Source organism: Corvus moneduloides, chromosome 6 (assembly GCF_009650955.1).
Source record: "Corvus moneduloides isolate bCorMon1 chromosome 6, bCorMon1.pri, whole genome shotgun sequence".
NCBI lineage: Eukaryota > Metazoa > Chordata > Aves > Passeriformes > Corvidae > Corvus > Corvus moneduloides.
Window position 1 is genome coordinate 59,148,876 of NC_045481.1, and position 22,149 is coordinate 59,171,024.

Consider the following 22,149-nt stretch of genomic DNA (forward strand, 5'->3'; position numbering starts at 1 on the left):
AAATTCAGACCTTGAAAGTAAAGTCTTTTCATTGCTATCTAATGTAGAAGGAATAGTTCCTTAGCCCTACTTTGCAGATACTGGCTGCTTTATTCTCTGTTATTAGGTCTTGCCATGCTTTCCACATGGCTTTGACTTGGATATCTGTAGCCAGGAGAAAAAGTGCAGTAGTCTCAAGGGAAAATCTAGACTCCTTTTAATGGGCATCATGGGCAGCTGCATAAATGGGCCATCATTGGTAGATAAAGTAATGGAAATGTTCAGCAGTCTGTTTGACTAAGTGGTGGCTCCCATCCAAAATGTCAAAAATGTTGAAATTACAGCTTGTCATGGCAATATTTGTTTTCTATTTTAAAAGATAATTTGTCTTCACACATTTTGATCTGTCTATGCAGATCTTTACATCTGTCAGATGACTAACACGTGGTCTGTGAGGTAGGCAATGCTCTTTCAATCTAGCCTCTCCTGTGTGTGTATGGAGTTGAACACAGTTTATCACTGATATAACAAGCTTGTTCTTCTAATTCATCATTTGTCTTTATTACATTATTTGCAGTATAATTACACACATTACTATTTACAAAATGCGGTGTGGACATTTACACTTCATACATAATCAAAGTGAAGCTTATCTAGTAGACTGCTAAAACACTCTGTTTTTATTTTGGAAATTTCACTGAAAATTAGAGGTTTTTTTGATCTTAGCAATGCTTGCCAAAGGTGATCAAAGGAAAGTCAAAACAGAGTAGAATGAAATATATTGTGCCATTTCTTCTCTGCTTTGGGAAGGTGACAGTATGTTAAAAAAATAGAAGATACTGCTTTAGAAATGCTAATTCAACGTGCTAAGCATTGCAAAATACATGGACTCATGGCTGAGTTTCTGACGTACAAAGTCTGACATACTTACATAACTTCAGTATGAACTGAAGAGACTATGATCTAAGGAATGAAAATAGATTTAGAGGAAATGTTGGTATCAAGCAGTCAATCTTGCTTTTTGCAGAAAAATTTACAGGAAAAATTTTGAAGCCCTTCAGTAATTACAGAGTTGGGTTTTTTACATTTAACTACAGTAAATGGCTGTAAATTTCTTTTTGTAGCTTTCACATCAATGCAGCTGTTCAGAGAACATTATCAATAATAGATGACATTTGGAATGTGCACAAAAAGCAGGATGCCAGGAGATAACAGTAAAGACTAATAGTCTGGTTAGAGAGGAAAAGGCTTCTTTTGACAGTTCCCTGTATACTAAAAAATATAGCAAAATTAGCAGTAATGCATTTTTCTGAAAAAGGAAGCTTTTCTTTTTTAGGCACAGTTCACTGCCAAACTTTGGAGGTATATCTTTGCCAGATGTTATAGTGTGTTGGGGCAGAGATTCAGAGTGGAAACCAACACATTTGCTTTAATACTTTGGATATTTGGGTGCCGCAGGTGGAGCGAGATGGTGAAATGCCATGACCTTCCCAAAAGCGTCCCTAGCTGGGGGCGGGGGGCAAAGCCGCTTTGGCACTGGGGCCAAACGAAGGCACAGACACACACCCGAGGTGGTGCAGCTACTCACTCACACATCCACTATGCGGCGATCAGTGGAAAAGAAACAAGAAAGGTCTTTTGTATAAGGTTCCAGCTACGAGGTTTATTCCACGCGTGGAAGGTCCCCGGGCAAACAACAAAAGACAAAATGGGGAGCAGGGGTGCAACTTTTTATCGGGGTTCCTAGGGGCAGGGAAAAACCAGAACCAATGGGCTGAGGGCCAGGAGGCGGGATAAGGGAGGGACAAGGGTGCAACAACCAACAGGGAAGAGAGAGGGGCAGGCAGGAGAACAGAAACTAATAGGAGAATCAGGAGAAGGGAACTTTCTAGATGGGGACCAAATAAAGTACAAGGGGGTGGAGACCAACAGGCCAATCTAAAACACAGGAACAGCATACATTAATCTCACACGCTGCAACATTTCCCCCTTCTGTATTTTTTGAAGAAGGGCCTGTCTCAAAGATTTAAAAAGCAACCTTTTAAAGGAATTAAATAAACACATAAAAGTAAATATTCCATAAAGCAGAACGGGGCAAAAAGTTCAGCCACTCTTTTAACCCCCAATGTCCACAGAGATCTTCGAACCGCTTAGGTTCCCTCTTTACTTGCAGCTTTTAGCATGGTCCTGTGTTTCTTGAATCATCACATGATGCTTTTAGTATGCGATGACAGGTTGTGGCTCCATGGAGATTCATGGTGCAAGCAGGAACCAGAGGTGGGCAATCATTGTGGTACATGGGGTTGGGATTGGCTCTTCTAGGGGTTTTTAAAGCAAAATTATAAATTAAATTTGAAAGAATTTGTTGGTTTTGAAATAAATTTGTTGGTTTCTTTCAGCCCCCCCCTCCTTTAAGAGAAATGAAAGGGAAGGGTGAGGGTTAAAAATGAGGGAGACAGGGAACATGGTTAAGGGTAGGGTAATAGGAAAAACAAGGGATGGGACACAGATACAGGTAAGTAACAGGGGGTTTATATGTAAAAAATGCCTGGTGAAGGACACTTAGGTGTTACTGTCATGTCCCGTCAATCTGCGTCGCTTTCGTCTCCAGGCAGCACTGGTCTCATCTTCGGAGGCTTCTTTGTCTCATTGTGGTGTGCTGTCATCTTTTTGGGGGTTTTCTGGAGCAGGCATCGTCGACCCAAGGTACGGTTTAGTATTTTTCCCTGGGAGCCACTTTGGGCATAGAAACACAAGCGTATCCCCTCCCCCAAGTGGTAAGTGGGAAAGGGCCTAGTATCTGGTGACTTTCAGGGTCTTCGATCAACACTGGCAGGTGATCTTCTAATTTGGCTTGGCTTGAATTCGTAAAATGCTGGAATACAGGGGGGGTGGGCTCTGAAAACAAACTGTTTAAAAAATTGATTGTAAAAAGAGCTTTGCAGGGTCTCTCAACTGGAGAATTTATCTCTGCCCCTCCCTGTTGTTGATCAATGACTCTTTTAATAGTTTGGTGGGCCCGCTCTACGATAGATTGTCCTGTGGGGGAATAGAGGATATCCGTGTTGTGCTTTATGCCCCACTGACTAAAGAAATTTTGCAGTCTGTGGGAAACATAAGCAGGGCCATTATCACTCTTAATTTCAGATGGGACTCCTAGGGTGGCAAAAACAAGGAGAAAATGCTTTATGATATATTTTGCTTTTTCTCCTGCATGGGCTGATGCAAAAGTGGCTCCAGAGAATGTATCTATTGATACGTGAACGTATTTCTATCTACCAAATTGTGGTACGTGGGTGACATCAGTCTGCCACAATTGGCAGCTGTTTAAACCTCTGGGATTAACTCCAGAACTGAGTGATGGTACTTGATACCTGGCAATTTGGGCAAGTCGCTACAATTGCTCTTGCTTGTTCAAGGGTCAATTGAAACATTCTGACTAGGGCCGGGACATTCTGATGATAGAATGTATGGCTCAGCTTGGCCTGTGCAAAGATGCCTGGCACTCTGGGAGCTTGCACAGGCATGGCCAGAGCATCAGCTCTCCGGTTTCCCTCGGTGATGGGTCCAGGAAGGTCGGTATGCGACCTCACATGCATAACATGGAAAGGCTGCTTTTGGTGGGAGAGTAAGTAAACTAATTTTGAAAGCAGCTGATATAATTTTAGGTTAGACACCTCTTTTAAAAGAGCATGTTCTGCCCGAGCAGTTACTCCACCCACATAAGCTGAATCGGTAACTAAATTGCTTGGCTCTTCAAACCTTTCAAAAGCTCTGACGACGGCTGCTAATTCTGCAATTTGTGGGGAGCCTTCCACCACAGCGACATCGGACTCCCACTTCCGTGTCTCAGGATCCCTCCAAGTTATGACAGATCTGCAGGACCCTCCGGAGCCATCCATAAATACTGTCAGGGCTTTGAGAGGTTTGTGACTTTGCAAAGAATTTGGGGTCAAATTAAAAGTTGAATTAAACAGCTTATGACTTGGTTTGGTATGGAAATTTTACTGGTGTAACTGTCTAGGGCAAACTGGAGGTGCTCATTTGTTTGGAGCAAATGCTCCAAAGCTCCTGTGGTTAATGGAAGGTGTATGCATGTGAATTCACACCCTGTGAGGGTGCAGAGGCGAGCTCTGGCTCTCATAATGAGCTGAGCCATGAGTTCTTGTGGTGTGGTGATAGATTTTACAGGTTGCTGTGGCAAAAAGACCCATTCAATAATGAGCAGAGGGTCTTTTTGGGCAGTGTCCCATTGGAAAATCAGCCCTTGTAGTCTGTGTTACTTACCTAAAACAATGAAATTGAAGGGCAGGGTCGGTTCAGCGCAGTGAGCCTGGTGGGATGACATTGCCTGCTGGACTTTGGTAATAGCATCTCGGGCCTCTGGGGTGATGGTCCTGGGCGAGTCTAGTTCTTCGCTGCCACAGAGAAGGTCCAAGTGGCGCGAGGTCTTCTGTCGTCACTCCCAGCAGAGGACGAACCCAGTTAATAGACCCACAAAGCTGCTGGAGATCTTGAAGTGTCTTTGGGTCATCTTTGATGGTAAGCTGCTGGGGTACGATGGTCTGCTCACCTATCTGGAGGCCAAGGAAAGTCCATGGGCAAACGTGCTGTATCTTCTCCTGTTGGATCTCAAACCCTCCCTTTTCAATAGCTTGGATGGTTTGCTGCAATGTTATATCTAGGTAGTTTTGTTCTGGAGCACAGACTAAGACATCGTCCATGTAATGGAAAATCACAGCCTTCAGGAACCTTTTCCACACTGGGGAGAGGATGTGGGCTATGTACCACTGGCAAATAGTGGGTGAATTTTTCATCCCTTGCGGGAGAACTCGCCAATGGTACCTTTTAAGCAGAGCTTGCTGATTCAAGGATGGTACTGAAAAGGCAAACCTGGGCGCATCACGAGGATGTAAGGGGATGGTGAAAAAGCAGTCTTTAATATCATTCACTGCTAGCTTCCATGTGCGAGGCAGAATAGAGGGTGAAGGCAGGCCTGGCTGCAAGGGACCCTTATCTTCAATGGCACTGTTGATTTTATGGAGGTCGTGGAGGAGCCTTCACCTGTCTTTGCCTGGTTTTTTTAAAACAGAGACAGGGGAGTTCCAGGGGCTGTTTGTTGGAACTGTATGACCCTTGGTGAGTTGCTCCTCCACGAGGGACTCAAGCGTGCATAACTTTTTTTCTGGAAGGGACCACTGATCAACCCACACTGGACGATTAGTTTTCCAAGTGAGAGGTGGAGTAGCGCACTTTTCAGTGGCCCCGACTAAAAATCCTGCGATGGAGATGGGATTTCTAGACAAGTTCCCCATTGTGATAATAGGTCTCTGCCCCATAAGGTGAGGCCAGCCTGCACCACAAATGGCCGAATCGCGGCAACATGGCCATCAGGTCCTTCTATTATGATATTATTTGCACTCTGCATGGAAGCTGTGGACCCTCCGATCCCTGAAATATGCCCGTTTACTGGTTTCAGCTTCCAAAGTTTCGGCCACTCGGAGCAAGAAATGATAGTTACATCAGCTCCGGTGTCAACCATCCCTGTAAGATATAACTCCGAGTTTTTATTTTGGAGCTGGCACTCTAAAAAGGGCTTATTGGGACCCACTACTTCTGTGCAATATACAGCTGGAATTCTTCCTTTGTTGTTCCAATGGGGTGGGAGTAGGAAGGCTTGTGTGATAGGTGATCCCTTGGTCAGTCTCCATGGTGGGTCAAGGCAAGTTACAGTCACTAGGAGTTCTTTACACAGGCCCACAGTCTGTACTTCAGGTGTTACAAGTATTTGTTCTGGGCCGTGAATAGGGTCTCCTAATATTAGGAAGTCTCTGGGGCCGTCTGAGGGCCCATATTGTTCTGTGGGAATTAAGTATATGTCGCAATCTGAAAAGTCAATAGACAGTCCTCTTAGCAGCTGGAGTCAAGTTCTTGCCTGAAGGTGGTGAAAGGCTTCGGAAACTTGGGTCTCTCTGTCCCATTCACAGTGGCACCAATTTAAGCTGTCGTCAGCGGAGTCTGGGCTGTGACATGCACGGCGGGGTTGAACGGCTTCTGATTTGATGTCACCTCGTAAGGCCACTCCATGCTCAGATGTCCATTTTTTTGATGCCTCTGGTGGTGATGTTGGCAAGTAGGACAGTCTGTAAGAGACATTTTACCAAGTCTTTGAGATGGGATATTATTTATGAACTCTGGACAGTCTTTCATAAAATGACCAAATTCGCCACAGCTAAAAAATGCGTTTTTTCATTGGCTGTCACCGCCATTTCTTCAGCCACTCCCTTAGAAACTGCCTGCGCGATGGTAATTTCTGGAGAAGTCTGTTTCGTACAGACTTCAATCATGGCATTGAGAGTGGGAACAGGATCAAGACAGAGAGTTCTCAAAATCTTTTCACAATTTTCATTGGCATTTGTCATAGCTAATACACATAAAAGTTCTTTTTGTGCTTCTCTGTTTTCAATTTGTCTCTCTACCAATTCTTTAAGTCTATTAATGAATTTTATGAAAGACTCATTGATAGCTTGCTTGATGTTAGAGAAATTTTGAGATGGAGTGGAATCGGTAGGGGTAAGAAGCAGTGCCTTCTCTGCTGCTCTTTTAATGTCTTCCAAGACCAGCTCTGGAATATCTTGAGGCTGGTCTTGAGGCTTTTCATAATTCCCCTCTCCGCATAAATGGTCAGAGGTTAGAGGTACCTGATTAGCATCCCTCTGATATATCTGGAGGAGTTCCCTTAATTTCTTTTTCCAAGTCCTTTCCCACAGCATCTATTCAGCTGAAGAAAGGAGGCACAACATAATATTTCTAAGGTTGTGCGGGACTAGAGTGAGCGCAGAGAAGGTGGCTGCTAATAAATTTTTAAAGTAAGGGGACCCACGCCCATGATCTTTGGCTGCTTTGCACAATTCTTTAAGTTGTGCATATGGGATAGGCTCCCACCTGGGGTTCCTCCCTCTGAGGTATGTGACTGAAGCAACACTGGTTTTAGCAGCTAGCTCCCAGTCTCCATCTCTCACAGCTTGTCTCTTCACCCCAGCCCAGTGATCCTTGACATCTGAGAGATCACTCTCTTCTTGTTCAGAAGAAGGGGAAGTATTGGCAGGTAGGGTTCAGAGCAGCTGATGCCATTTAGCAGAACCCAAGATGGCCGACTTCCAGTCACGTCCACACCCACTTGTGGTCCCGATGGCGTGGGAACCAGAAGGGTGTAGTTTCCCAGGGGCAGGGTACCCAATGGAAGGGGTGGGGACCAATGCAGGCACGCCCAACGACACCAAGGGAGGGCCCAACGAAGACACACCCAACGACGCGAGGGGCAGAGTAGGAGAGGGACCAAGCACGTTGGTGGGCGTGGGAAACCCGGGGTTTGGGGGAGACAATATGATGTGGCTGGCCACGTTGCCAGCGCCATCTTGTGAGACAACTAGGGGAGACACAATCGGACGTTGGGGCATAGGCAAAAGGGCTGAGGTAGAGTCTGAGACAGGGTGATCAGTCCCGTCTCAAGAAGGGGGCAAAAGGGACTGAGAGGGGGCAGAGAGACAATGGCGACTCTGTGTCAACTGACGGGATCGACCTCTCAATCCCTCCTGTGGAGGAGAAGCAGGTAGGGGAGCATGGGGAGAGGAAAGAGGTGAAGAATTTGCAACAGGGGGAGAAGAAACATTCCCATCACAGCTGAACGATTCCCTGTTTTTTTAGCTGCAGTGTAAGTTAAAACAAGCAATGGAAAACATTTCTGGACTGAAGCATAAACTTGAGGAAGAAACTTAAAAATCCAACAAACAAAACGAATAAATCCCCCTTCAAATAACGTAAAATTCTTCCCTTAAGGGCACCCTCAACTTGGAGTTGAACTTCTCACTGGGGACGGGTTAATTTAGCACCCATTTTCCCCGAAACACTTCCCAACACCCGAGAGGAAACTAAAATAATAAAGAGAATAACGGTGATCCACTGGAACTTACAAATCCGGGATCAAAAGAAGCTCTCAGGGTGGTCCGCTGATCTGACCGGTCTTCACTGCAGGAATGTTGTCGGTCAGCCCTCGGAGCAGCCTTGGTAAAACTCAAAACTGTCTTCGGGTATTGGCAGTACCGAAAGCAACTTAGAGCCCAGCAGCTAAAGCTACTGAGGACACTTTCAGGGACCCTTTTGCAGCGGTCACTGCTTCGGGCACCAAATGCTGCGGGCGGAGCGAGATGGTGAAATGCCGCGACCTTCCAAAAGCATCCCAAGTCGGGGGCGGGGGGCAAAGCTGTTTCGGTGCTGGGGCCAAACGAAGGCACAGACACACACCCGAGGTGGTGCAGCTACTCACTCACACATCCACTATGCGGCGATCAGTGGAAAAGAAACGAGAAGGGTCTTTTGTATAGGGTTCCAGCTACGAGGTTTTTTCCACGCATGGAAGGCCCCCGGGCAAACAACAAAAGACAAAATGGGGAGCAGGGGTGCAACTTTTTATCGGGGTTCCTAGGGGCAGGGAAAAACCAGAACCAATGGGCTGAGGGCCAGGAGGCGGGATAAGGGAGGGACAAGGGTGCAACAACCAACAAGGAAGAGAGAGGGGCAGGCAGGAGAACAGAAACTAATAGGAGAACCAGGAGAAGGGAACTTTCTAGATGGGGACCAAATAAAGTACAAGGGGGTGGAGACCAACAGGCCAATCTAAAACACAGGAACGGTATACATTAGTTTCACACGCTGCAACATTTGGGGCTTTGTCTTTTTTAATATAATTCAGAATGGTGGTCTGTCTAATTTCAGTGTTACATAGTACAGCCTCTGTTGTTTAATAATATATTTATTTTCTGAGGTAATGATCAACAAATTACCTGTAGGAACCCAGAGTAATGTATCGTCATCAACAGGAAAAGTAATAGTTCTATAGAGAAATGTGTTTTGTGGGAATAATTTTGAAGAACTTTGAATTAGCACATTGCATAAAATACATCTAAAAATTACTAAGAAAATGTTCGGTTTTCAATATGAAATTGTTACCATTTTCAAGGATTACCCCAATCTCACTGAAACCCTTCCTTAACTGCAATATTCACTCAAGTCTAAATTCATGGCAGGATTAATGAAAAGGTGAGATTCATGTCAGAACTAGGAACTGATTAGAAGATGATCAGACAGATCACCTTGTGTTCTAGATGTTCTTATAGAATAGATGTCCCATGTCCTCTTGATAGAGTAGGCTGTTTTATAAGTACTAAGAAATGTTGTCTCCAGCTGTCTTTTATGCTGGTCTTTAACTTCCTCAGTTTTCTGCTGAAATATTATTTAGTGTGTTTAGTTTGAGGGGTTTTTTTCTGAAAAAGTTTAGTTTGCAAATACATGCTCTTTCCTCTCAAAACCCAAAGAATTTAAGCTGTACTCAGAGCCTTCTTTTTATTTTTTCATAACACTTAGGAGCCTGATACCAAGTATCTTATTTGATATTACTGTGCTGAGCTTAAATAGGGGGAAACACTTTTCAAAAGCATGGAAAAATAGCTAATTTTAAATTAGAATATTCTTCTTTCTTACCCTTTTCCCAAGACAAGGGATTCTGGCATAAAATGGATGTTCAGTATCATGGAAAGGTCAATGATTCATGAAGACATAATGTTAATGGCTCAAAAAAAGTCAGTTGAGTCCTCTAAATTAGGTCCTACTCCTGACTTCATCTTATTAAATGACTTTTAGGAAATCATTAAAGATTAATGGTGATTAAATTGCAGTTCTGTGCCACTAGATTAAGAATACCCCTAACTGCCCATCCAAACTGTCCCATGCCTACGTTTTCATTAAGTGAACTATTCACTGATTTACTCGGAGATCCTTACAGAGGACAGAGTCTCCCTGCTAATGCAGCTGAGCCACGTCAAGGCTGAAGGTATCTCATGTCCTGCCAGCTTTAAACACTAATAGAATTTGTGTTGCTGCCTGCGCCTGATACAGTAGGACAGTGGATGATATTTAGTTTCCACTATTGACGTTTTGAAGATACATGGATTTAGCTTATGATTTTGCTACACATATGCTTACTGTGGTAAATTGCTACCATGATTTTCTTATCAAGATATAAGAGTATGTGAATTCGTTTTTACTTCATCTGTTCCAAAGATGGAGCCAAACATTGCCTTCTGATACGAACTCTACGCTGACAGAATTCTCGCCTTTCAAACCTTGTAGCACTGGTGATAGTGCTTGCATAGCATTTGTGAATTAAAAATAATATTTTAGAAAGTACTGGAATGTCCTAACATGGAAATATTATACTTCTGGAAATCTCCTCGTATTCTCTAAGTGTAGATAGACCGTACCAGGATGCAGGTAAGAAGAAAGTATTATCTAGTACATATTGTGTAGGTACTTACCACTCTGTATATTGAATGACCATAGCATGGTGAAAATACATTTAGTATGCAAATCAATCCAGTAAAACTGTCTCAGGAATATATTTTTTTCTGATTGGGAGATATTGTAGTAGCTTCTTCAATACAGCTTATATAAATTTTAGATGTCTGTAGATTGCACTTGCAAAACGTCTTCTAAAAATTGAATATATTTTCCAAAAAAGTTCTGTAACAACAAATATTCAGTGTACTGCTACTGAGAGAATTCAGGAGACAGAGCCTATTAAAATTAAAGCAAACCTGAATGATAGGACTCCACAGAGAGCCACAAAAATGTATTCCTTAGTCATCTCCTGCCCTTCTCCTTTCATAACTGTCATTTCATAACTTTCATAACGTCCTTTCTGGTTTAAGACAGATGTTGACAATTCTGCTTAATGCAGTGTTTCGTGTCATGCTGCTGTTACATCAGAAAAAATGACGTTGTAGAAAGCCATGACCCTTTACTCCACTAGTGATAGAGGACCTCATTTTTTTCAAAGTGTGTTTTACATTTAAGTTATTTTTATTTACATGTTTGTTTACAGCACGCTATTCATTCCTGTCACCCTGCTTTAATAGCGCTTTCGCTGTGATTTTTTTTAAAGCTCAACCTGCAGCTTTCAGCAGTACCAACTTCTTGTCATCATTCTGTTCACAAATGTCAAACAAATGAAAAGACCTTCAGGTTAACGTCTACTTAACTAGATGTTCTGTTTTGTTGATCCTGCAAACCATCCCCAAGGCACTTAGCCACTGCTACCAAAGGGAAAGATCAAAGAATTGCCAGGTTTTTTCTCTAAGTAACCCTGTATGGCATACAAATCTAATATGCTGCTGGTTTTAGAGTATCCAACATGGAAAGAATTAGAAATAGCATTTGCTTTCCCATAGCAAAGTCCTATTGAAATGATTGGAACATCAACACAAACACCACCAACACAAACCTCCTGCTAAAAGCTCAGATAGAAGATTTTTATGTGTTGCTTACCAACTTATTCAGCTCAGCTGGACTACATGAAATACAGGAAAAAATAAACAGCCTTAAGTATTAGCAGAGATAGGCAAAAAAAGGGAAATATATACTGCTTGTTTTGGAAAGCTTGCTCTTAAGTACCTTCTCCTGTAACACAAGAGTGTAAGGCTGGGGGACAGGTTATAGAAAAAAGCTCAAAATGCATGAAACAGTCCAAGTATGTCTAAGCTTACAGCAGCGGCAATGTGATGTGTTTGCTGGGGTTACCGAGTTCAGCTGTCAGCCTCTGGATGTTGCACTTGCCTCCTAAATAAACAGTATGGACAGAGTGCATTAGCACAGAGATGCTGAAGCCTGACCATAGTGAAAGTGGGCTTTTCCCAGGAATTCAGAACTAGGACAGTGGTGCTTACTGAGTTTCGATTCAGACAGATCTGAAGAGTGTGCAGTCCATATATGGATCATCACTACTAAAATGCATTGATGGGGCAGAGTCTTTCAGCTGTTTGACACACTTGGCCATTGAAAAACTGTGAGGAGAAGAGACTTAAACATGCTCAAGAATATCAAGGCAAACACCCTTTACAAAAAGTCACAGTGTCTTCACTGACCATAACGACAGGTAGAAAAGCAGTTTTAAAGCTCTTAACTAATAAGTATTTATCTGTCTCAGAAAGATGAAGGGCTCAGCCAACCTTGCTGGGATTAAAGCAGTCACACTGTTTCAGGAGATATAAAACATTTTTCATCATTGTAAAATACAAAACTAATATCCAAAGCAAACTGGATACGTTGTGATATCAGATAAATCCAGTTACGTGATTTTAGTCTGTTGCTGTCTTTTGATTTCTCTCCTAAGGGCACAGTGAACAACTTTGGCTTCCCAGGAAATGGAAAACCGTTCATCTTGGCAGTCAGCCCTGACACTCGTGCTAACCAGAGTCCAGGGGTTTTTTGTGTTCTTGGGTTTGTTTGGTTTTTGTTAATGTAATGTGCATAAGAGAGAAATGTTTCAATGATGAGCTGGAGATTAGCATGGTTTGATTTGCACTGTTTATCATGGGAAAGAAGAGCCAAATTTATCTTCTATATAACAAAAAGAAATTATGTCAGAGCTCAGATGCAGTGTCTGAATTGAATTGCTAAGAATAATTTTCTGAGAGTGATTGTCTTTGTTTGGACATACTTTGTGTCCTGTGCTTTCAGTTGCTTTGTACTTACAATGTCTAGGTTATATAGTTGGTTCATTCTGGGTTTAGATCCTGATGCTGATTCAAATAGATAATGCGGGTGTTTCGAATTATAAAACGTAACATAAGAGTATTAAAGCACTCATTGTGTGACCAGGGATCAAGATAAACTAACTTCAGAAAATGACATCTGAAATTTTGTGACTTTTACTTTGGTGGTATAAGTTTAGCCTTCTATTAGTAGAATGTATGATTCATCAGATAAGTGTTAATCCTCCTAACTTCAGATGTACAATGTTAATAAACCCCTCTAAACTGGACCCAGGCTAGTTTGTCACAGTTAACAATGCCTATAACTTGTGACTCTTGTCTCATGAGGTTTTTACTATATGTGCTAAAATCAGATAGAGAAATTATAAAAAATACAATATGTAGCTATATAATTAATGATTTTCATAAAATTTATTTGCAGAAAAGGAAATAACTAAAACTACAGCTGCAAAAGTGTTTTTACTGAGCTGTCAAGTGTATAGTTTGTGCTTTTCTTTGTAAGCCTTTGTCCAAGTTTTCTAATTGGCATCATGGTTATTGTTTTCCAAGAATGCTAACGTGGTCACATCTCTCCCGCTTCTCTAGAGAGGTGATGTGCTCAATCTGTTATTGTAGGAATTGCTGCTTTTTTAAAAACATGGGTGAAGGTCTTCAGATGTTTTGTGTTTATTTGGCATTTGATTCAGAAAAATAGATGCAGAAGTGAAGGGTTTATTTTCCAAAGTTAGGAAGAGAAAGGAACATCCTGTAGCCAGCAAGCAAGGATTTTTTTTTTCCCCTTCAGATTCCAAAGGCATGTTGACAAAGCAAGTATGACACTACAGCTTCTTCTGTGTGTTTTTATATTGGAGATCGATCTTTAGGCAAAAAATAAAGTCAATGATTATGTAATGAATTCATCTTTCATTAAGTCTGGTCTCACATTTTGAAAATAATATCAGAACCCAAACAAAATGTAGGAATGTTACATCAGTGTAAGAGAAAAGGAAAAAAAAAATGCCCTGGCAGTGAGGCAGAAAGCTTTTTATTTTCAGTATGGAAGCTCTGTGAAGAACATGTTAACAAATTTAACAAGCTGTCATTAAGAGTTCTGCCTTTTTCGAGCTATTACAGCCCAGTTATTAAAATTGTTAGAGAGATTCCTCTGGCCAAATTAAGGTGCAAATGAGACCATATGCCCAAGTCAATAGTATGGATTTTATTTAACAGTAAATAAGAGGTAAAGACAGAGATAGAAAGAAGTAGAAAAAGGGAGGGGGAGAAAGAGAGGGACAGAGAGACAGATAAGTAGAAAATATCACCACTGTAGATCTCAACAGTGTCCCATTGGTCCTCATCTTCTGGTCTTCTTGGTGTTGAGGGTCCCACAAAACTCAGAGTTCAGTGGATTAATATATGGTTTGGGCCAGGTGGGAATGCCCAAGTACCTCCCCTGGGAGGGCAAGTGTGACACTGTTTCATGCAACAGACTCTGGATCTGTTGCATCACTTTGCATCATGTGCGGTCACCTGGTGCAAGGCCTCAGGAATGACTCTGGGGTGCACTTCAGGGTTGTTTGATGGTTTATGACACCTCCTCAGCTGACTTTCATGTGAATGTCTCACGTGGATGTGTCCTTCCTGGGATGTGAGGGGGTTTACAACTGAGCCAGTTTGTTTAAGGGAGGATGGGTGTTCACTGCCTCTGACCAGAGGTTATGCCACACACCCGGAACTCTCCTCCTCCTCCCCCTTTGGTTGCGTGGAGAGTGTGTGCAAACCTGGCCTCAGCAAATGAGCCTGTGGGCTATGACCTCCCCTACCCTGAACCCAGCCAGAGCTGATTTTCAGGACAGGTGCTGGGTCTCGCTTTCTTGTGGATATGTTCTTCTCCCTCAGCCTTGTTTTCTTCTGCCTAGACCTGAGATAATTGGATAACAGTGTCACCTTCATCTCATGTTCCCTTAGGTGGCTTAACTCACAGTCCAAAGTTCCAGTCAGGAGGCATATTCAGGAAGAGGTGGGCTTTGGTGGTAGCAGCTTCTTTATACAGTTTTTCCACAAAGGGCAAAAAGTCCTTCATAACAATGTTTAAGCTTTTAGCCATAACATTTCAATCTCTCACAGTGGACAACTAGGAATGGACGCTGGACTCAGGTGGTGTTACTAAGCGTAGGTACCAGGACAGTAAGAAGAAACTGCATGAGAAGAGACAGCAAGATTCTTGCCCATGATGCAAACACTGACAGGAATTTTCTGCACCTGAATTTAGGGATGCACTGGAACTACTGGTGCAAATGATGCAAATGAGATAAAGTAAGAGTTAGGTACAACAGTAACTTGGCTTAATGATATGATTGCATGTAAATACTCCAGCTTACAGCTTTTGCTATAAGCTTTCTAAGATGTTCAAATACATTAGAATACCTATTTATTTGTAATACATTGATATTCTACCTCTAAATCTAAAAGGCCATTCTTAATTAAAATAATTATTCTATATCATTTTAAAATTGATTACTAAAGATACATTTACAGATACTTAATTCCTTATTTTTTAGCTTGAAATGTCCAAGATCTTTTCCATTAAAGTACTTAATTACAAATGAAGTATTTGAAATAAAAACTGTGTAAAATTCTAATTAGTTTATTTGTTGTTTCTCTTTGAGGGATGCTTAGTAGGAAAATGAGCATAATCTTTAATCCTTTTAAGTCTTAGAAGTCAGAACTTCTGTACTGAATCAATAGGCCTTTGTAAACTTAAGATTTTATTGAATAATTAATCTGACTTTGAATAGCCCCTTTCTAGCAAAAGGGACATATTCTTCTAGAATATGTACCTGATCACACTTCTTTCAGAAGAAGAAAGAAGATTTTAATTCAGAATTTTAAAAAAAAAAAAAAAAAAGGCTCTGTTATACTTCATACGTTTTTACTGGTATGCTTCACATTCTTCTATAAAAATTAGCACTATTAATCAGTATGCAAAGCTATTTTCAACAGTGACGTGATTTGTGAAGTAACATAAAATCACACAAATTGTAGGCAAGAAACTGTCATCTACTTCTGACAAGCTCCTACTTATGATACTCTCAATAATATTAACTTTTAATGCTTGCTGTCATTTCTAAAAACATAATATTAAGTTCAGATCTGCTTGCGTTTTGATAACCCTGCTGGGTGATCTTGTTGCAAATAGAGTGGATAATGAGACAGAATTGGTAAATCACGTTAAACCTAGCTAAATCTCAAAAATTGAGTCCATCTCCTAACTTAAAGTATTTTCATCAAGTTTTGGTTTTGGAAAAATTCTGTATATATATATGTAACTCTATTATTTTGCCAGGTTCATTTGGCACAAAATGTGGAAATTGCGACAACCATCTAGTATATTGCGTGTCCTGTTGACACACAGTTTTTTACTTTCTGAGTTACTGCATGGTATTCTCAAAATAGCCCATGTAGTAATTACATACGAAAGACTAATGTATTAGTAGACGTTATTTCTTACAGTAGCTTATACTGGGCAAAAGGAAGATTAATAAAAACATAGTGATTACAATTCATTCTTATTTTGGTTATGAAATATGGACAGAGTGTTACTGAACCAACCATCACCAGTCTGTAAAGGACTGGAGGATAATGAGTTAGTCAAACCAAAGGGATGACGTGATATCCTGGGTTAATTAAGTGCAAGTCCCTAATGAAACAGTGCCTTCGGCACATCTGTTTCACCATCATCCCAAAAAGTGATGCTGATCTTTATGTGAAACCATTAAGATGTGTGTAAAACACATTGTGTGATCACAAGTACAACAGAGTTCTTTAGGTGTACCCTAGAGAGCAATAGATAAGTCAGGTGTGCTTCATGTCTTTGATTTCTATTTTATTTACCTTTGTTCATCTTGTATCTGCTGTACAGTTCATTTTTTTCAGACCAGTTATCTTTTTCTGTATTTCTATAGTGGTTAGTACAATAGGGTATTGCTCTTTGATGAGTTACAACATAAATTTTCAAACAAAGATCCAAAAGAAGTACTTGACTGTGAGACTTACTAGAGCAACACCCAGCTCTTTGCAAATCATGTTTTGCAAGATAGAATCTGGATTGTTGGGTTGTCTCATTGAAAGTAACATCCTAGTTCCTTTCTGTTGTATCAGAGAACTATGGGCATCCATGTCAAACAGCTGGGAAAGATTTACTGTTTCTGCAGTAGTGTGTACTGTTGCATGGTAGCCAGCAACAGTGAAACGTGAAATTATGTCAGATCTCCTTATTTTGAAATCATGAAAATGAGGTTTCAAATGAAATTTTAGTTTCTTTGCATTTGCTTTAATAAAAAAGGGTTTTTTTCAAGAAAAACTCAAAGCTTCTAATTCTGGAATTAAAGCTTCCAGTATTTCAGTGGGATCTGGATCTAAATTTGAACTGGATGGAATTACATTTTTTGCTTTAATGACAGCTTGTTCTTGTGCACAATGTACAGGAAAGCTATTTGCTATTCAGTAATAAACATACATACATTCCTGAAATGTGGTGGGTTCTGCTTCTGTTTGTATATTTACAGTTCATTAACACAGGAGCAGTTGGTTTTCATATTCTTTTAATTTCTTTTTAGTGTTAAGCGTGTTATGTTGGGCACTTGTAGATCTGCTTATTGAATATTTATGTTTTTGACAAGTTTTGGAAGATGTTCACGCTGCAGAGAAATCTTTACCCTTGACTGTCAGTTATGGGATAGTATGAGTGAGGAGTAGAAAAATAATTACTATGGAAAATTCATTTTGTCAAGGTTTGTTATTTTCCCTGAAAATGAGAAGAAATACATTTAAAACTCCTACATGAAAAATCATATTGAGTTCTCAAAATGCTGTATCAGGTAACTAACCTTCTAGTGGTTTTGATTACTTGCAGTTTTAAATTATGAAATTTAGCAAAAACACCCCTTGATTTTGATCATCAAGGTTGAGTGATGACACCTTGGCCCTATTACTCAGTTGTTATAATGATTTACAGAAAATTATACTGAGCTATCAAGTTGACACCTAGCAAGGATTAGAGGGTTTTTCTCCCCTTTTGTACCTCAGCGTATTAAATCTAAATTGCTTTCAGTTGCCAGAGTGTTTTGGAAAAGTTTCTATGGGCAGTCCTGTTCCTGTTGAAGTAAATTTTAATGCAAATGCCTTTTAGAATTCTGTAAGAGGATACTGTGCCTTGATGAATCTCTCTTGTCTTATTTGTGTCTTTGTTGGTGACTTGAAGATGTTATTGGTGTATAAAATAAAGCCAGTATGATCAAATAGTTAAAGGATCCCTTAATATTTCAGTAACGCTTACTAATAAACTCTTTTTGTTTTTTTGTCCCACTCTCAGAACAAAAGCCTCAAAAACAAGCTCTTGTCAGGAAACAAGCTTTGTGGTATTCACGCAGAAGAGGTAAGGAAAGTTCCTTTCTATTCTAAATCTAATGTACCCAGAAGAAGTTTGCATCAAAGTCTTTTGTACTGAGGTTTTGGTGTATTATATATATACACAAGTATATATGTATATATATATACCAGAATACAGAATATATATTATGCTTATGTGGTGAGTGTTCCTAAAGTGCTCTCATCCCAACTCATTTCTGTGACTTCACAAGAAGCAGCTCAAATGTATTAGAAAGAGAGTTGCAAACTCAAGTTTTAGACAAATAAAATCATCTGCGCATGCTTATGATATAACTCTGTAGATACATACATCTATAACATATGTAAAACTTACTTCATTTCCATGATCTCCATGTCTGCACTAACACAGGAATTGCCAAATGCCTGTTTTGAAATTAACATAGAGACAGGAAAGATCTATTATTATTGATTCCCAGAATGTTTCATTATTTCAAGGGAAAAAGGGTCACTTTATTGTAGGAACTCAGAGTGCCGAGAATATTTCTCTGCCTGTTTTGAAGGGTTTTTACCACCCTGAACAACACTGTTTTGACCTCCAACCTTGGAAAAAACTGCCTACTATCAGAAAAGAACTAGAAAATACAATGATGTGAATTAGGTGATAGACTACTATGTAAGATTGTCCATAGGGTGAAAAATTTAGAGGTTTTGGGCTTCTCTTTGTAGTAAATAGATAAGAGCAAAAAACATCAAAATGGAGGATTGTTGTTGTTCTCTAAACCTTCTTCTTCTTCTTCTACTACTCCATATTCTGTAGCAAAAGTAATTTGGGATGATTGGACAAAAAATTCCACAGTTCCTGGCTGTGTTACTGAGTAATTGGTAGGAAAGTGAAAATAATATACGTTTTTAGTAACCATTGGTTAAATTATCTTTAAAAGGCTGTGTAAATCTTGATAATTGGGCTTTTCTCCTGCATTCTCTGCTCTGTGCTGTGTCTGGGTCATGCAAGTGACTCTGTTTCTCTGATAAGACTTAATAAACAACTATCTAGCAGCAGCAGTGAAAGCTGAAAGTCTCCGTTTGTCTCTTGAACTAATTCCTGGCAAAGACTTTAAAAACTCTCTCCCATCAGGAGAGATTTGATTTACGGCACAAATCTGTGTCACTTTATGAAACTGAGGGACAAAAATCTCCCCTCTACTGAAGAGCAAGATAGATAGTCAATGATACAAAAGCCCTGTTTTTGGCAAATTCATCAGTGTAGAGGTACCTGCATTCATGTGAGCACTTTCTTTATTTAACTTTCCATTTTAAAAAAGTATTATATATTAATCTGATTTATGCGCATTACTTTAGTCTGGGCTTTTTACATATATAATTTCTGTTAAGGTCATTTCACCTTGCCAGAACAAAACCAGAGCATAAAAAATTTCTTCTGCACTAAAATTTTCATAATTATGGTTGAATGCATTTTCTTCATTAGAGTCTCTACCTTTTAACTTAGAAGTCAGTACTTAGGAGGTTAAGTTTCTGATAAATTCTCAAAGGTAGGAAATAATAGGGTTAGGAGTATTTTTTTTAAGTTTTTCAAAATCTGTTATCTTCCTTTATCCCCATTGTTGCTTTCAAACATGTCACAGTGTAGGAATACAGATCTATTTTCTTCCCTTGTTTACTGCTTGAAAAATCAGCAGTGTGTGCAAATAGTTTTCTGTTTTCCCCTCTTTTTCAAGTTTTTTTTCCTAGTGTATTGGGTTTTCAAGTCAAGGTTTTGGTAGTGGGGAGGACTATTGGGGTGGCTTATCTGGTAAGCTGCCAGAAGCTTCCCCTGTATCTAATACTGTCAATGTCAGCTGGCTCCACTATGAACCTACCACTGGCCTAGGCTGAGACAATCAGAGATGGTGATAGTATATTTAAGAAAGAAAAAAATTATTGCCTCGTAATAATTATTGACAGAGAAGAGAGGAGTGAGAATATGTGAAAAAGTAATCTCTGCAGATACCAAGGTCAGTGCAGAAGGAGGGAAAGGAGCTCCTCCAGGCCCTAGAGCTGAGATTCCCCTGCAGTCTGTGGGGGAAAGGCCATGGTGAAGCAGCTGTGCCCCTGCAGCCTATGGAAAGATCAACAGGAGTGCAGAGATCCACCTGCAGCTGGTGAAGGAGCTCCATGTCAGAGCAGGTGAATGCCCAAAAGAAAGTTGTGACCCTGTGGGAAACAAATTCTGGAGCATGGAGCTGTGGATCCATGGAGAGAGGAGCCCATGCTGGAGCAGGTTTCCTGGTTGGACTTGTGAACCCCATGGAGGACCCATTCTGGAGTAACCTGTTCCTGAAGGACTGCACCCCACGAAAAGGGATCATGCTGGAACAATTTGTAAAGAACTGTAGCCCATGGGAAGGACTCACATTGAACAAGTTTGTAGAGGGCTGTTTCTTGTGGAAATACATTTCCCCATGATGGAGCAGGGGAAATCCTCTCCCTGAGGAGGAAGTAGCAACAGAAATGTTATTAACTGGACATAACCCTCATTCCCCGTCTCCCTGTGCTGCTGAACGAGGAGGAGGAAGAACCTGGGAAGTAGAGGGGGGAAGCTGTTTTTAAGATTTGTTTTATTTCTTATTATCCTGTGTCTTGGTTTGAAAGATAGGTGTCTGCCAAGGAAGGCAGGAGTCTCCCTTGAAATGAAAAAAAAAATACAACCCCCTTCCCTCCAAATTATTATAATTTTGAAATTAAGGGGCTTTCAGGCAAAGATATGAGGAATAGGAATAACAGTTCCTTACTATTCTATATCTATATGTGTAAAACAAGTCAAACAAACAACAATAACTATGTCAGTAACAGCAAACAGAATCACAAACCCAGTAACATCCTTCTCGGCTGTCAGGCCCTTTCCCCTCGGGTGCAGTTCCGCTCGCAGCCGGCAGGGGCGCTGGCGGCTCCCAGTGAGTAGGGCAGGTGCGATGGTTCCCCCACGGCTGCAGGGGGCGCTCCGGAGCGAGCTCGGGGATCATGCAGCACTGGTGGCCTGGGATCCCGGGAAGGGATGGAACAAAGGCTTCACAAACCCCTGGGCAGCCAATCCCGGTGTCTGGCCGGACACTCAGGAGCAGCAGACTTGGAACAGCAGGGACAAGCACAAATCCTGGGTGGCAGACAAGATGTATCGAACTCCAGAGCTGCAGTGGGAACCCCCGGAGGTCTCAGCAGGCAGGAGGTGCAGGGCTACAGAGTAGCAAAGGCTCGAAGCAACAGTGGGGGCAGGGCGGTCGGAGCGCAGCTCCCAGCGGGACAGGGAAAGGCAGGCTTGGGAATCCCAGGGTTTCTCCGGTAGAAGGAAGGCAGCCAAAAAAGCAGAAGTCTGCAGTGCTGACAAATTCCTTCCAGCCTCTCTCTCCATCCAAATGCCAAGAACTAACAGCCCACAAACCCAGGTAAAAGAGAGTAGCCAGATGGACCCCTCCCCCTGTGGCCTGGTCTTTGGTTCTTCTTAAGCACCCAGTAATTTGTCCCCCTGGCAACATGTATGGGGAAAATTCTTTAAGAGGAAAAGAAAACAGAAGGAGAACTAAAACTCCACCATCCTGCTCTGGTTTTGATTGGTAATAAATTCAGTTAATTTCCCCAAGTCAAGTCTCTTTTGCCCATGACGGTAATTGGTGAGTAACCTCTCTCTGTCCTTAACTCATGAACCTTTTGTTAAATTTTCTGTCCCCCACCCAGTTGAGGAGGGAAGTGATAGAGTGGCTTTGGTAGGCACCTGGCATCCAAACAGGGTCAAACCACCACACCTTGCTGCATAGTATATGAACCTTTGGTAATTAACTTGAAGATCTTTTCTCTGATTATGTCTCTTTTAATATTTGCATCTAAGGATGAAGCCTAAGGATAATTTAAATTTATTATAGTGTGACAAGCCTTGGCAGTCAGAGAACTTCAGAAAACTAAACATAATTTAAGTAATAGTCAAGACAGCAGTTTGTGAGTGTATTTCAAACTATAAGAATCTCTGGCTTTATGAATCATCCTTTGGATATCATCTGGAACACCCTGATCTTTACAAAGAATAACCCGTGCAAGCCTATGGAGCTTTTTTACTTTTAAGAATAAGATTTTTACTTTGAAGATGATGCTTTCAGTTATGCTTCATGGAAAGTATTAATAACAACTCATGTCTAAAATGTGT

At 41.0% G+C, this 22,149-nt stretch overlaps 1 protein-coding gene across 1 annotated transcript in view; it reads left to right on the forward strand.

Annotated features, from left to right (window-relative positions):
• LUZP2 (leucine zipper protein 2) overlaps positions 1–22,149 on the forward strand; it is a 215,994-nt gene that overhangs the window by 115,817 nt on the left and 78,028 nt on the right. Inside the window, exon 6 of the mRNA XM_032113534.1 lies at positions 17,941–18,003. Within this exon, the coding sequence (XP_031969425.1) occupies positions 17,941–18,003 (63 nt within the window). The remainder of the gene's footprint in view (positions 1–17,940; positions 18,004–22,149) is intronic.